The sequence below is a fragment of the Asterias rubens genome, chromosome 1, assembly GCF_902459465.1.
Source record: "Asterias rubens chromosome 1, eAstRub1.3, whole genome shotgun sequence".
NCBI classification, from domain to species: Eukaryota; Metazoa; Echinodermata; class Asteroidea; order Forcipulatida; family Asteriidae; genus Asterias; species Asterias rubens.
Window position 1 is genome coordinate 24,045,113 of NC_047062.1, and position 14,963 is coordinate 24,060,075.

The following is a 14,963-nucleotide window of genomic DNA, read 5'->3' on the forward strand; positions in this document are numbered from 1 at the left end:
GTGATCGCGCGCGCTTTTTTTGCGGGAACTAGTACCCGAGCGGGCACTAGTCTTTGAAAATAGTGCCCGGTTACAGCGCCCTCTCTTGACTTGAACCGTGAACTACAAAACTTCCTTTCTTTTCCAGATTTCTGATTTATTTGACATTTAAGACCGGAGCTGTGTTATAAAACACCTATTGACTGGCATAATTCGGTAACTAGTGTACGTCTATTCCCCCTTAGGCCTGTGAAAGACCAGAAGAGGGGCCTATTTCCCTCGGCCAAAGTCCCTTGGGGGAATAGATGTACACTAGTTACCTCATTGCCATTCAATATGTGTATAACAATAAATGCCTTCAATTACAACATATACTGCTAAAATACCAGAACTATACTACAGGTATTCATCGAATTTGTAAAATAAACCATAATTTGTTTATCAATGTTCAAAGTTGTTTGAATAATTTCAACATTGATGTGAAGTGACCATGTATCTTGTTCAAACACAACAAACAAATTGATAGAATACCTTCTCAAAATATTCTCTAATGAAAAAAGGGAGTAGAGGCATACTTTAACAAACTTAATGAACTTACTAGTTGCCATAGCATACATTTTGTGTGTGAAATGGTTCAATTGAAGTCTCCTGATTGTTCGAGTATAATACTATGTTCTGGTTAAAATAATTTTATTCTATAAAGTATGATAGTTTACATATTATGTAGTTGACCATGTTCTGCCTTTTCCCTACACACCAACATTTTATTACTAGTTTTCAATATTTTGTTTTCTTTTTTTAAGAAAGAAAAAAACAGCAAAACAAAACGTATCGTAACTTGCAGGCTGATTTATTTGTTCTTACTGTTTTCAAGTAACATCGTACACTACTGAAAATTGTTCTCATACTCCTCTCTCTATTTCATTTTACATTGAGTCAGTAAATGCAGTCAGACACAATCAGCTTCTCAGGATATTTGTTAACACAACTTGAACCCAAAGCAGCTTCCAAATAAAAGCTCATACACAAATGAATATTACAATGGTGTACACTACAATTCTAAAACACCTAGTGTTAAGATACATCCTTTTTCATCCAATATATTGGACTCAATGTTGTGAAAGTGTTGAGTTTTAATGGTGGAGGAGGAGGTGGGGGAGGAACACTTACTAAAGTGTGGGATAAATTAGAAACACTTTGTACTTTATTATCCCGTTGAACATCCACACGGTTATCTGAGGTTGCCTCCCTTCCTTCCAAACATCCACCATCTGGCTCAGAGAGCCTAACATCACTCACCCTAGGTTCTTGGGAGACGCTGGTGCAGCTGTTTGATGAACAAGGAGTCTGGTTCTCACAGGGCGGGCTGGGTGTAGTAGGTGAACAATCACAAGTCTCTAACATCTGTACAAAATCAGAAGAACATTGAGATGGCATAATAAATCTTAAATGAATCAACACACAAATTTCTCCAATGGTTTACATGATCAGGAATGTTTCCTTCAAAAGAGTTATTCAGTATTACCAAACAATTCTTGCATATAACCCTTTTTTAAGGGTGGTTCATGTACATGTGTTATCATTGGTTTTGGGAAAAGTCCATAACAGGCACTTTGTGTCATTTAGCCTTCACAAAACAAATGATAAATCAAACAAGTGAAATAAAAATTTAAGGGTGTTCAAATACTTTGAGAAAAACTTACATTATGCTTTTGTGTTTAGAGTGTTGCAGTAACCTTGCAGGTGACATTTGGTTAGTGTAGCTTTCTCAACAATGAGAGCCATTCAAAAGGAAACTTTTCATATATGGTGACTGTTCTTGTTCAAGCTTTAAATTCATAGTGGAAAATTAATATTTTGAAAACAATCTGATAATGTTGTAAAATTTGTCATAATTGCTTGTCACTCCTCCAACTTTTCATGAATGAATGCTTATAAAGTTGTCTTTGGACAAGAATAATTGTTCACCTGAGCATTTAAGGTATTGACCGGTGAGCAGAACTCATATCCAAGATGAGAGTAGAAGCCCTGCTTGTCTTTAGTGTTAAGGAACATAGTGGTATAGCCTTGACTCTTAGCATGTGTTTCAGCCATCTCCATGACCTGTCGGCCGATACCTTTACCTCTCAGATGTTCTGGGACAACGACTGATAAAAGAAAGGGAAATTAACAAAAGTGATTTATACATATAGAATATAAGAACAGAAAAATTGAATGCAAAATTTAACATCGACTTTGAGGAGTTTCCCTTATATGCAACAGCCAGTAAAAGTTTATCAATGCAAGCATCATCTTGCGTCCCCCCCCCCCCCACCCCCTCAACTAAATTAATTAATGGCAGTGCATTGCGGCCAATTATTTCTCGTCTAGTGTTGCCATACCATGCTGCTTTTGATGGATGAGGGATAGTTCCGTGCCAAAATGCCTTGGAATGTTGAAATTGTACTGGCCTAAAGGCCTTGTGACATGATGCCATTTTAAGGCAACCAGTTCCTGGCAATCTCCAAAAAGGAAATTCATTCACATTTCATTTTTTCGTTATTTTCCCGCTGGGAGTAATGAGTTACAACTAGAAGATTGTCTCTATTGCTGCCAAAGTGTTCCTTTTGCATAGAGTGCACTTGGTTGCCTCCAAGTTGACTGAAAAATTGCCCCTTGTGACAACACCTTTATATATTACATTCAAAGACAATTGAATCTTCAACAGTGTACTGCATTTTCATTGTCAATGTAATTTTCCTTCTTACCGGATTCAATGAGGACACTGCTTGGCATGCTGATGACTCTGACCAATCTGCAGTAACCAATTACAGCTGGACTTGATCTACCCTGTTCATTAGCCACCATCACAAGTGAGTACGGAAGTTCATCACGTGACTTATCCAATGAGTGAAGTCTAAACATGTAAAAAAGTATAATAGATGTTAAATTTGCATCGGGGATAGAGAACATTAATTTTTTGTTTTTACCTACCCGCTGCCAAAACATAGGATTCGAACTGCCTCTAGCTACCGGGCAATCTCGGTAGTCTAATTGATAATACACTGCTCTAGAATTGCAAGGGTCGTGTGTTCTAATCCCACCCGAGTAAATGCCTGTGAGTGTGATATTTTTTCAAAGGACTTGGGAAAGTCCAGTGCTAGTCCAGTGAGTATACAGTGCTAACACACATCGGTGTATGGGTAAAAACCAAAAGTTAATAAAAAAAAGTATTATAAACAATTTATTCATCATGTCAATCATGCAGGCCTGATACTTCTGCATCAAAATTATGCAGTCGACAAACATCACAACAACTTTTTGTAGAGAAACCAATGAAGAATCTTCATTTATAGCTAGACGTGGGAAGAAAACCCCTCGGGAGGGTAAAACCCGCGCAGTCAGGTACCGTAGGTATGAAAAACCCAATCCTTATAAGCAAGGCTCCGATCCCAGCTCAAGCTGGGGTCCACAAAGGTGAAAGGCATGGAGAGAAACCACTAAGCCAACCTGACTGACCTCAACGTTGTTGTTGTATTAGCAAGGTAGTTTTCCTTTGTAAAGGGCACCTTCATAAGGAAACTTAAAGGCAACTAGGCAACTGCTTCCATCATGTCCATTAAGTATCAGGCCTGCTTCCTGGAGTAACTATATAGAATACACAGCCATAATTCACTCCACACAGCTACCTCTATATATATTCCCCATTGAAAAGAAACCAGAAAACAGGGCCATAGTGGAGTGGACCTGCTTTCTATGTACCTGTTTCCTTTATAATATTTCCATGAAAAATGTGTCTCAACATTCTTATGAGTGTACACATTTATAAGCAGAGATTCTATGCATTACTTATAAGCAATACTTGGCTGGAGCACTGGACAAGGTGAATAATACATCCAATACATTTATTTTCAGAATAAGTGGAAGTGATATACATTGTACACTGACAAAACTATTAAAATTCAACATCAGTACGGTGGGTTTTATTATTCTCCCATGCTCTAAATCTAATCTTATTTCAAACAAGTATCTTACCTTGCTGCTTTACTGCGAGGCCATTGAGCGTTAAGTAAGTCCGCACAATCATCAATTAAATCTGGTCTTCTGTGCAACGGTTCCATACGAATGTTTGAGATGTCCATCTGCAAAGAGCAGAAGAAAAAACTCTTTAGATTTTCTATTTGCAATTTTATTCAAAAAGAAATACTCTTGCTTCTGACACTGCAGCCAGCCTACCTCAAAGATGTTCCTTGCTCCCTGCTTGCACACGGTTCCACATTTACGAACCAATTATTCAAGCTTATGATAATGTTACAGCGACTTGGAAATATTGAGAGGAGAAAAACTACAGGGACAACATTTTGACACGTTCTGCAAAAGTGACAATTTAGCAGACGACCGACTGCATGCTGCAAGTCACGTGTTTGTGTTGACAAAAATTATTAAGAAAATAGTCAACATCATATTATGTGTTGATGTTCCCTTGAATACGTCTAGGTACTGTACATAATGTGCAGGAATCTCGATTATTTGAAATGGTATTTTTTGCGGACTCAAGTATCGATACCATTGTAAACTTACGACATTACTCCCAATGCTTTCGCAAGAATCGATACTATACCAATATGTATACGAGTTTACGTAGTGTCGACATTAAAACACCATGACTTGACCAAGAATTAACTGATCATCAACATGGCGGCGACAAGCAGTGATGAGAATGATGGACTTCCACCGAGATTATCAGCTCGTTTCGAAGGGTACAGTTGCGTTTCAAATATCAATACACTGTATATACTTTGGAGGTTTTGTTGGGATTACTTTTTCTCTTTAACTCAACTCAAGTCTTCAGTAAAAACAACTTCCGGGATGGGCGGGCCCAATTCCAAACAACAACAACAACAACAAGCCATTGCTTTAGTCAGCTCAGTTGAGTTACACCATAACTAGTAAAATGACTTGGAATTAGATGACATATTTTCAGTAGTACACTTACTATATAAAGCAACCTACTGTCAACCGCTGACTTATTTAGTAACATTTTTTAAAGCCACGATCGATGATCATTGTGTAATTGTATGATGCCCTGGGGCCCATGCCCCCCCCCCCCCCCCCGCAAACCCCTCCACCGTTGCTGGGTCTTCCCTACAGTACTAATGTATCGAGGTCACTGGATACAATTCGCTTGTTGCAACAGTACAGTTTTTTTTAAGATCTCGATTAGACCAACCGGGGACCTGTACCATCTCTATTTTAAATTCTGACTTTAAGAATCGGACCTAGGGCGACGATCTGTCATAGTCTTTAATTTCAACGGGAGGCCATCAGCTGTCAAATCAAAAAGAGGAGTACAGTACAGCATCCCATAGTTCAGTTGCGATAACCTAACCCTCCTCTTGATGGCCGGAAGGCCGGAGCCGGCCGTCGGGAGGAGAGTTACGTTATCGCAACTAAGCATCCCAGTGCTAGTTACTTGGTCTTAAGCTCTCCACCAGTAATGGTAACAATTCTGTCTTATTGTTGTTTTTCACAGGTCGTTTGCATATCTCACAATCAAAGATCGCCTCCCTGTCATCACCACCAAAGTGGTAAACACTGTGTACACCTACCGCATTGAGGCTGCACAGCTACATGGGCAGGTAAGAAAGACCCCAGACAGAACTTCTAGGTTTGTTCCGCTATCCTTACTCCACATGGAGGCGATAGTGTAACGAACCTCGCCATTGACTATGTTATAGTTCTAGGATACTTCTAGAAACTATATAGTTTCTACAAATAGTTCTAGGAGTACCCAGGTAGTATCGTATGATAGCTGTTGGCTCTGAAATATTGTACCAAACCCAAAGGCCAATGGAGGTTTGTCGTAGCATTCCGTCCCATCTACAGTTAGGACCAGTACGAACTTAAGTGTTACAGTTAGGACGGCCGAAACTATAGCTTGGATGGCATGATAGAGATAGCGACATGCATGTTGTGATAAGACTTTAAAAAATGACACTCTATTCTGGAGTGATTTGCAATCCTCTTAAGTTTCTCTCGGCTGACAACGGGGCTCATGTGATAATGAAGAAATTCTAATGGCAATTCTTTTAAAAAAGAATATTGTTTCTAGCTCAAAATATATAGAGAACCAGCACGCCTGAAGTTTTTTGGTTGTGAAGGTAACTCTTTTCTTTCATTGCTCTTTAATGTTTCTCAGGATGGAGCCACAGATTGCAAAGACATCGTCGCTAAACTCTCCAAATTCCGCAACGAGTTACAGACAGACAAGGCCATTCTCCCTCTGCAACCAGATGGAGAGGACGACATTGAGATCTGGGAGCGATGTCTGGAGGAGGAGACTAAGGCCAATGGGGGTACCCCTGCAAGCTGGTTCACATCTCCCTGGTTGTATGTGGAGTGTTACATGTATCGAAGGATTGTGAATATAATAAGACAGAGGTACAACTTAATTTTGATCTTTTGACAATCAGTTAAAGCATATTACTGTGCCGTGCCATTAGATGGTGCGCAAATTGGACGGTTAAAACTGAGCATCTTTATTTTTGTGACCTTGACTTGATCTGACTTAATAATAGTTCTGACTCAATAACAGTTTACTTTGTTTTCTTATCTCCTTAAAGCAATCACCTGAGGAACTTTGATCCGTTCAGCGAGCAAAAAAAGGCAGCATTGAAGCAGTCACAGGAGGCCTTGGTCACCCTTGCAGAGTACCAAAAGATGACACATGGGAAGGACATTGACTGTTTTAAAGAATTCATGGAGGTAAGGGAAGAAGCAAAAGGTTGCGGGAAGGAAAGTTCTGACACAAATTATCAGAAGTAGACCAATGTGCACCCACAGGTTAAATCTCCCTTAGAATTGTGTGTCAATGATGTCACTTAGTATTAGCTTGTGGGGACAGTGTGTTGTGACTGTAGACATCAAGGTCGTGTCTCTCATGTTCGGGGCCACATGCCTTTTACTAGAAGATTCTTCTCAGTCTACCTTCATGATGGACCCAACCTCTGGAATAAACTTCCAAATCACATCAGGGCAACAACATCCTTCAACATGTTCAAGTCACTTCTGAAAGCCCACTTGTTTCAGGAGGCCTGTCATCAATGACTTATTTATTTCTTCTGTGCCTCAGCGCCTTTTTTAGCAAACCTTTGATTTGTGCGCTTTATAAGTTGATTATGATTGATTGATTAATTAGTTTGTTCATGTTTTGTTTCCATCCTCTTTCTTCTAGATTTCTCTTTGGGGAAATAGGTGCGACCTCTCCATCTCAGCCGGTGTAGAAAACTCACAGAAAATTAGCCCACTCGCACACATTGCAAATTTAAGAAACAAAATATTAGTTAACGACAGCGATAAGCTTTGGCGTGTCTTGCAAAACTCACGGGAGAGCAAAGCTGAGAATGAGGCAGTGAGGATGGACATCGTGTTAGACAATGCTGGCTTTGAGCTGTTTACTGATCTGTGTTTAGCCGAGTATGTCTTGAGAACCAACTTGGCTGACGTTATTGTTATGCATTACAAAGCAATGCCATGGTTTGTATCGGATGTAGGACAGGATGACTTTACATACACATTAAACTACCTTGAACATCAAGAGAATGACAGCCTGAAAAAACTTGGCCGGTGTTGGTCGCAGAGAATCAACACAAAATCATGGGTTTTACAGGGTCATCCATTTTGGACAACTCCGCATGATTTCAGCGCAATGCAGTCAGTCGCTCCAGACTTGTACTCTGAACTTGCCAAATCGGATCTGATTCTCCTAAAGGGAGATTTAAACTACAGGAAGCTGGTTGGAGATCGGCAATGGGAACCAACAATCCCCTATGCGGAGGCATTATGTGGATTTCATCCGGCACCTCATTGTGCCTTACGGACATGCAAGGCTGATGTTATAGTAGGGCTTGATGATGGCGTTGCTGAGCAAACTGCAGCTGAGGATAGCGACTGGCTCATTGATGGAAAGTTTGCCGTTATACAATTTTCTGGAATGATCCGTACTTAAATTGTTTAACAATATTAAAATGTTAAAGGTTCACAAAAATAAAACACATTATACAGTTTGTTTGTTTGTTTGTTTTTTATTTCCTAATATCACAATAAATAATCATGAAACATACAAGTTGTGAGAATGCGAGTGCATTTCAAGTGTTGTATTGCACTTTCTTATTTTGAATGCGCCAATTACAATAAATATTCCATAATTATTTTTAAGTTCACCAAAATGGTACAGAATTATACAGTTGTTGATACTTTTCAAGTGTTTTCAATTATATCACAAAAGCTAAAAATCTGAAGTTTCCTCTTGGTCACTTACTATAAAATGCTGTTTTCCAATATATTTGTGACTATTTAAAATCATACTGGTGTATACAAGTACATGTAAGTGGAATTAAATTGTAGAGTAAATGTTTTTTGGGTGTGCAATATTGTATTCAGTGTACACATTTAAAATCTTATAACAGATTTCTTAGGTAAAGGGAAGGTATACATTTGGTAACCACTCCTAAAATTAATGGCAATAAAAACTTCAATGCTTGGTTAGAAGTACAGCGTTTTAAGAAACATTTCACTTCAAAGTATTAAATGGGGTTAAGGAAAAATTCATCTGTTTTTGTCTCCCAGGATATGTATGTTTTCTAGTTTAGGATTATTCTTTCTGCGAGGACATAACTGCGATATCTCAAAAACGTGACCACCTTTTGTCAAAATAAAATGTTCACAGATTAGTTTTATTGCATCTACATTTATGTTGGATAAAAACAATTAGAACCGTTCAAAAAAACCAAAGGTACACAATGTAAACTTTTCCTTAAAGCAATGTATCAGACTATTATATCCTTTCAGCATCAGTTTTATTCAACTTAGCCTCTAGTGACTTTGGCTAAAACTATGGCTGTTTCTCAATTTCAATATTGAGGAATCTAACTTTCTCAGTCTGCCAGCCAAAGCCGCTAATTCTGACCATCCTTAATAAGCTGTCGTTGCACTTTTTATTTTATAGATACAACATTTTGCATTTGAAACATTAAAAAGATTTGAATGTTTGTTAAAATTGTTTTCAGGTATCCATTCAAATGAAGCACTTTACATGTATTTATAAGTGTCAATAACATTGTATGGCAGGTACAATAGTAGGCCCTACAAATTTCTGCATTTTTGACAACAGGCCATACTAAATATTAAAACGATGGGTTTTAATAGATAAAAATTGGTTGAGGTTTAAAGGGTCTGATGTACTTTTTCCACACACAAAACACAATGTCCACAGATTTACATTAAACTTAAACAGTTTGAAGATTATGATAGTAGAAAGCTTCCCTTGAAATTTTCCCTACTGAGATGCTGTAGTTTTTGAGAAATGAGGAAAACAAATAAATTTAGTCTCAGTTTTAGCATGTAAAACCGTATTATATTATACCATAATCATAGCATAACTGGTTAATGGGATTTTACATGCTAAAATAATGTTTGTCTTCCGGAGACGGAAATTATTTTGTGACTTGTTTTACTCATTTCTCAAAAACTACAGAACCTCAGTTAGTAATATTATTTGAAGGGTATTTGAAGGGAAGCTTTCCACTATCATTATCTTCAAACCCTGTAAGTTTAATGTAAATCTGTGGACATTTTGAAAAAGTACCCAAATCCTTTAACAAATCATGTTAGACGAAAATGTTCTTTTGCAGGATTTGCAATTGTGTAAACTTTATAACCAGTGACTGTTCAGATTAAAAACAAATCAACATTTCCCCTATAATCTACCTATCTCGTAATTTGTTAATAAACAAATTTATTATTATTTTCATTTCATGAAATAAATATGGTTCCTTTATAAGTGCATTGATCTACTCTATATATTGTATATTTCAACGTCCTCCTGGTCCTTTTTCAAATTTATCTTCCGCACCAATCTCTCCAATTCAAATAAATGTTGATCAGAAGCTTCAGGTAATAAAGTCCTCACAGCTTCAGCCAAATTCAGTAGATATTCTGTATTCGCTCCGCTCTCCCCAATGGAAGAGCATATCTGCAGGGCTATATCCTCCATGGAAGCTGGACCAAGGAAGTTCTGGTTGTCAGGAGTTGCTATGTAAATCATAACCTCAAAGGGCTCATAGGTGCTGGTATCACGGGGTTGAAAGGTCACAGAGGTAAGTGAGTAGCCGCCTCTTTCTCGGAAGTCTAAGTACTCACGCACCTGAGGGACGTCTTCCTCTGCTATTTCATATGCTATGCCCCATACTCGTTCCTATAGGGTATAAAATAAAAGTTTCATTAGATCAGGAAAGAACGATATAGCATTGATTAAAAGAATGGTTTAACGTATTTGATTAGAAATGTCACAAATGGGGTTCTCTGGTAACACATTATTTGAACTTCATAAACCCCAGGTTTTTATGCCCTGTGGTGGCAAAGCAATATCTCAGGTACTTGGTTTATGGATTGTATTTTTTTAGTGGATTGGTCTTGGGATTAAATCTCCTTTCAAAAATGTAATGCAGAAAGACTAGAAATTTGTGTGTGGGGGTGGGGGGTAGTTGTAACGTGTATGAGTGTTTTTACCCATTGGTTTTTCCAACCTACATGGCACACTATCTGCAGCACAACATTGTACAACACTGGCTAAGATTATTTGTGAACAAAAAAACTCTGTTCAGTATACACTCTGTTTTTTCTTGTTTTTATCACAATCTCAACATGCAGCACCCACAGTGAGGTCAAAGGAAGACCTGGTTGTGAGTTGTGGTACATAGAGTTGTATTCAGTGTTGAAGCTAGACTAGGTTTAGTGGTCGGCTCTAAATCCACCAAGGGCAAGATCAACACACTTAGGCCGTGTCCGAATCGGTGGCTACGGCTGCGGCTACGACCGTTGCCAGGGGTGTTGCTAAGGGCGTCCTATACTTCAATGCATGATGATGCGGCGATCCGGCCGTAGCCGTAGCTGTAGCTGCCAATTCGGATCTGGCCTTATTCATGTTTTGATATTGTACCATCTTCATTACTATCTGGTGGAAATCTGTTGTGGGCAGCACATTGTTTTTGCTTAGAGTGCTGGGCGAAATGTTTTAGTTCTGGGAGACCTGCCTGGAACCGTCCGCCATACCTCAAAAAAGGCTTATGGTGGGCGGTGATACGCGCGCGTCACACGCAGCGACTGATGCCACGCTCACCATGTTTGTGGTCATTAGGTTAACGTGTAAGCGCCGCGTCGCCTAAAATGCGCACTTCACAGAATAACACACGTTCTATTTCTAGTGCTCAATCACACAAATTTACCCAAACCTTATAATAGTGTTGTTATAGCATTGTGTCCGCCATACCTCAAAAAGGCTTATGGCTACAATGCTGGTTAATGTTAGGCCGTGTCCGAATTGGCGACTTCGACTAGCTACGGCTAGGGCACGCGCGTCTGCTATTCTTCAACACTGGCAGACGCGCTGATCTAGCCGTAGCTGTAGCCAAAGTCGCCAATTCGGACACGGCCTCAGGCTCTTCAACTCTATGGTGAGGTTATACACACACACAATGTATTTGACCTTGGCAAAATTAGCGGTCTAGGTACATGTATGCAGGGGTTAGGTTCTATTGTTTACCTGAGAGTCTGGCAGCAGCGTAACTACACGTCCAGGCTGAAAAAGAAACACACACAAAACATTGTAAGCTAAACTTGAAAATTTACTAATAGAAATAGGGTGGTGTTGAGTGTTTGAACTACAACATAGAAATTGTTTAGTAGCTGAGGTGACATTGAGGGTCAAACTCATCAAAGACAATAGCCATGTTAAGTGTAACCTTCATTATTTTTAACTTGAAAGTTGAATTGAATGGCAGGTACATTTAGTATGTAATTCAAAACTGAATGACCATAAAACTAAGTTGTAGACGTAGGTAGTACCTCCATGGGCTGTTGGCATGGTAGGTTGGTGCTGTATAAAAATGACGAGTCATCCTCATTTCTCTACCGACTGCGATTGGTCATGGATCCGTGGATCCGTATTGGATGGGATTATTTATATTGTATAAACGGCAAAGAAACGAGTGAGCTTACCTTCCTTGGGTTTCCCCTGTGATCTGGGCTTCCTTGCCAAAATCGTCTTGCATATCCATCGATGTATCCTGCTACTTTTCGTTGGTAAGGAAAGTTCACTTTCCATATCAATGATCCGTAGCCGAAAGCCCACATAACCGTGTCCTTTTTGAGAGTTTTCTGAGGTAGAGTGTTGTACCAGACTGAAGTGAGCACCAAATTTGGGCCCAACACCAAATTTGGTGATGGCAAAAAAATTTGGTGCTAGCACCAAATTTCGATATAACTGTCGACGACCGTCATTACCCGTCGAAGACAGTGCGGAAGGATTGTACACGCGTAAGGTATGGGTAGATTCAAAGCCAAGAGTTCTATCTTAATTGGGCAATATTATTAATTTTTATTTCATAAATCTATTCCTCATACCCCTGGCTAAATCAGATTAGCGCCCCAGTGTTTGAAGTCTGCTAATTAGCTTAGCCCAATTAATTTAGTCAATGAAGAATATACGAATTTTTGTACTGTATGCGCTGTATGCGTAAGGTATGGGCAATTACAAAGCCAAGAGTTCCATCTTAATTGGAAAAATTTATTAATTTTTAGTTCATAAATCTATTCCTCATACCCCTGGCTATATCAGATTAGCGCCCCAACTTGTTAAGTCTGCTAATTAGCTCAGCCCAATTAATTTAATAAGGGAAGAACTTGCTAGTTTTTGTACTTTATACGCTGTTTATATGCTATGCAAAGAACAAGCGTATAGGTACGGGCATATACAAAGCCAAGAGTTCCATCTTAATTAGCAAAAATTATTAATTTTTATTTCATAAATCTATTCCTCATACGTCTGGCTATATAAGCCCGGCGCCCCAATGTGTTAAGTCTTCTAATTAGTTCAGCCCAATTAATTTAATAAGGGAAGAATTTACGAGTTTTTCTACTTTTTACGCTGTACATTATGCTGTACACAAAGAACAAGCGTAAGATATGGGCAATTACAAAGCCAAGAGTTCCATCTTAATTGGAAAATATTATTAAATTTTATTTCATAAATCTGTTTCTCATATCCCTGGCTATAATAAGCCCGGCGCCCCAATGTGTTAAGTCTTCTAATTAGTTCAGCCCAATTAATTTAATAAGGGAATAATTTACGAGTTTTTCTACTTTATACGCTGTACATTATGCTATACACAAAGAACAAGCGTAAGGTATGGGCAATTACAAAGCCAAGAGTTCCATCTTAATTAGAAAATATTATTAATTTTTATTTCATAAATCTATTCCTCATACCTCTGGCTATATAAGCCCGGCGCCCCAATGTGTTAAGTCTTCTAATTAGTTCAGCCCAATTAATTTAATAAGGGAAGAATTTACGAGTTTTTCTACTTTTTACGCTGTACATTATGCTATACACAAAGAACAAGCGTAAGATACGGGCAATTACAAAGCCAAGAGTTCCATATTAATTGGAAAATATTATTAATTTTTATTTCATAAATCTATTCCTCATACCTCTGGCTATATAAGCCCGGCGCCCCAATGTGTTAAGTCTGCTAATTAGCTCAGCCCAATTAATTTAATAAGGGAAGAACTTGCTAGTTTTTGTACTTTATACGCTGTTTATATGCTATGCAAAGAACAAGCGTCTAGGTACGGGCATATACAAAGCCAAGAGTTCCATCTTAATTGGAAAATATTATTAATTTTTATTTCATAAATCTATTCCTCATACCTCTGGCTATATAAGCCCGGCGCCCCAATGTGTTAAGTCTTCTAATTAGTTCAGCCCAATTAATTTAATAAGGGAAGAACTTGCTAGTTTTTGTACTTTATACGCTGTTTATATGCTATGCAAAGAACAAGCGTCTAGGTACGGGCATATACAAAGCCAAGAGTTCCATCTTAATTGGAAAATATTATTAATTTTTATTTCATAAATCTATTCCTCATACCTCTGGCTATATAAGCCCGGCGCCCCAATGTGTTAAGTCTGCTAATTAGCTCAGCCCAACTAAATTAATCAGGGAAGATTTTACGAATTTGTGTACTTTTACGCTATACTTATATAACAAGCGCGTAAGGTATGGGAAATTACAAAGCCAAGAGTTCCACCTTAATTGGAAAATATTATTAATTTTTATTTCATCAAATATGTTTCCCATACCCCTGGCTATATATGCCCAGCGCCCCAATGTGTTAAGTCTGCTAATTAGTTCAGCCCAATTAATTTAATAAGGGAAGAATTTACGAGTTTTTCTACTTTTTACGCTGTTTATATGATATGCAAAGAACAAGTGTATAGGTACGGGCAATTACAAAGCCAAGAGTTCCATATTAATTGGACAATATTATAAATTTTTATTTCATAAATCTGTTCCTCATACCCCTGGCTATATAAGCCCGGCGCCCCAATGTGTTAAGTCTTCTAATTAGTTCAGCCCAATTAATTTAATAAGGGAAGAATTTACGAGTTTTTCTACTTTTTACGCTGTACATTATGCTATACACAAAGAACAAGCGTAAGATACGGGCAATTACAAAGCCAAGAGTTCCATATTAATTGGAAAATATTATTAATTTTTATTTCATAAATCTGTTCCTCATACCCCTGGCTATATAAGCCCGGCGCCCCAATGTGTTAAGTCTTCTAATTAGTTCAGCCCAATTAATTTAATAAGGGAATAATTTACGAGTTTTTCTACTTTTTACGCTGTTTATATGATATGCAAAGAACAAGTGTATAGGTACGGGCAATTACAAAGCCAAGAGTTCCATATTAATTGGACAATATTATTAATTTTTATTTCATAAATCTGTTCCTCATACCCCTGGCTATATAAGCCCGGCGCCCCAATGTGTTAAGTCTGCTAATTAGCTCAGCCCAATTAATTTAATAAGGGAAGAACTTGCTAGTTTTTGTACTCTATACGCTGTTTATATGCTATGCAAAGAACAAGCGTATAGGTACG

At 38.2% G+C, this 14,963-nt stretch overlaps 3 protein-coding genes across 3 annotated transcripts; 1 reads left to right on the top strand and 2 right to left on the bottom strand.

The window, feature by feature from the left end:
- Positions 1–190: 190 nt before the first annotated feature.
- Positions 191–4,363, bottom strand: LOC117300085 (N-alpha-acetyltransferase 80-like). The gene is made up of 5 exons (XM_033783809.1): positions 4,195–4,363; positions 3,994–4,100; positions 2,727–2,875; positions 1,948–2,126; positions 191–1,383 (listed from the first exon to the last, which is right to left on the bottom strand). The coding sequence occupies exons 2-5, from the start codon at positions 4,098–4,100 to the stop codon at positions 1,054–1,056; spliced, it is 765 nt and encodes a 254-aa protein (XP_033639700.1). The 5' UTR covers positions 4,195–4,363; the 3' UTR covers positions 191–1,053.
- Positions 4,364–4,612: 249 nt separating this feature from the next.
- On the top strand, positions 4,613–8,636 carry LOC117295883 (damage-control phosphatase ARMT1-like). The gene is made up of 5 exons (XM_033778672.1): positions 4,613–4,718; positions 5,492–5,597; positions 6,158–6,399; positions 6,582–6,723; positions 7,193–8,636. The coding sequence occupies exons 1-5, from the start codon at positions 4,654–4,656 to the stop codon at positions 7,964–7,966; spliced, it is 1,329 nt and encodes a 442-aa protein (XP_033634563.1). The 5' UTR covers positions 4,613–4,653; the 3' UTR covers positions 7,967–8,636.
- A 907-nt stretch (positions 8,637–9,543) lies between these two features.
- Positions 9,544–12,185, bottom strand: LOC117295893 (putative glutathione-specific gamma-glutamylcyclotransferase 2). The gene is made up of 3 exons (XM_033778683.1): positions 12,016–12,185; positions 11,561–11,596; positions 9,544–10,213 (listed from the first exon to the last, which is right to left on the bottom strand). Exons 1-3 carry the CDS (start codon positions 12,148–12,150, stop codon positions 9,815–9,817), a joined length of 570 nt encoding a protein of 189 aa, XP_033634574.1. The 5' UTR covers positions 12,151–12,185; the 3' UTR covers positions 9,544–9,814.
- Between the last annotated feature and the right edge of the window lie 2,778 nt (positions 12,186–14,963).

Bases quoted from the DNA above. Each gene is read 5' to 3' on its own strand.
- LOC117295883 (XM_033778672.1), top strand. From the start codon at position 4,654: ATGGCGGCGACAAGCAGTGATGAGAATGATGGACTTCCACCGAGATTA. The intron at 6,400-6,581 runs GTACAACTTAAT...ATCTCCTTAAAG, and splicing joins GTGAATATAATAAGACAGAG to CAATCACCTGAGGAACTTTG. The intron at 6,724-7,192 runs GTAAGGGAAGAA...TCTTTCTTCTAG, and splicing joins GTTTTAAAGAATTCATGGAG to ATTTCTCTTTGGGGAAATAG.
- LOC117300085 (XM_033783809.1), bottom strand. From the start codon at position 4,100: ATGGACATCTCAAACATTCGTATGGAACCGTTGCACAGAAGACCAGAT. The intron at 2,876-3,993 runs GTAAGATACTTG...TTACATGTTTAG, and splicing joins CCTCGCAGTAAAGCAGCAAG to ACTTCACTCATTGGATAAGT. The intron at 2,127-2,726 runs GTAAGAAGGAAA...TTCTTTTATCAG, and splicing joins CAGTGTCCTCATTGAATCCG to TCGTTGTCCCAGAACATCTG.
- LOC117295893 (XM_033778683.1), bottom strand. From the start codon at position 12,150: ATGTGGGCTTTCGGCTACGGATCATTGATATGGAAAGTGAACTTTCCT. The intron at 11,597-12,015 runs GTAAGCTCACTC...TTTCTTTTTCAG, and splicing joins ACAGGGGAAACCCAAGGAAG to CCTGGACGTGTAGTTACGCT. The intron at 10,214-11,560 runs GTAAACAATAGA...TATACCCTATAG, and splicing joins CGCTGCTGCCAGACTCTCAG to GAACGAGTATGGGGCATAGC.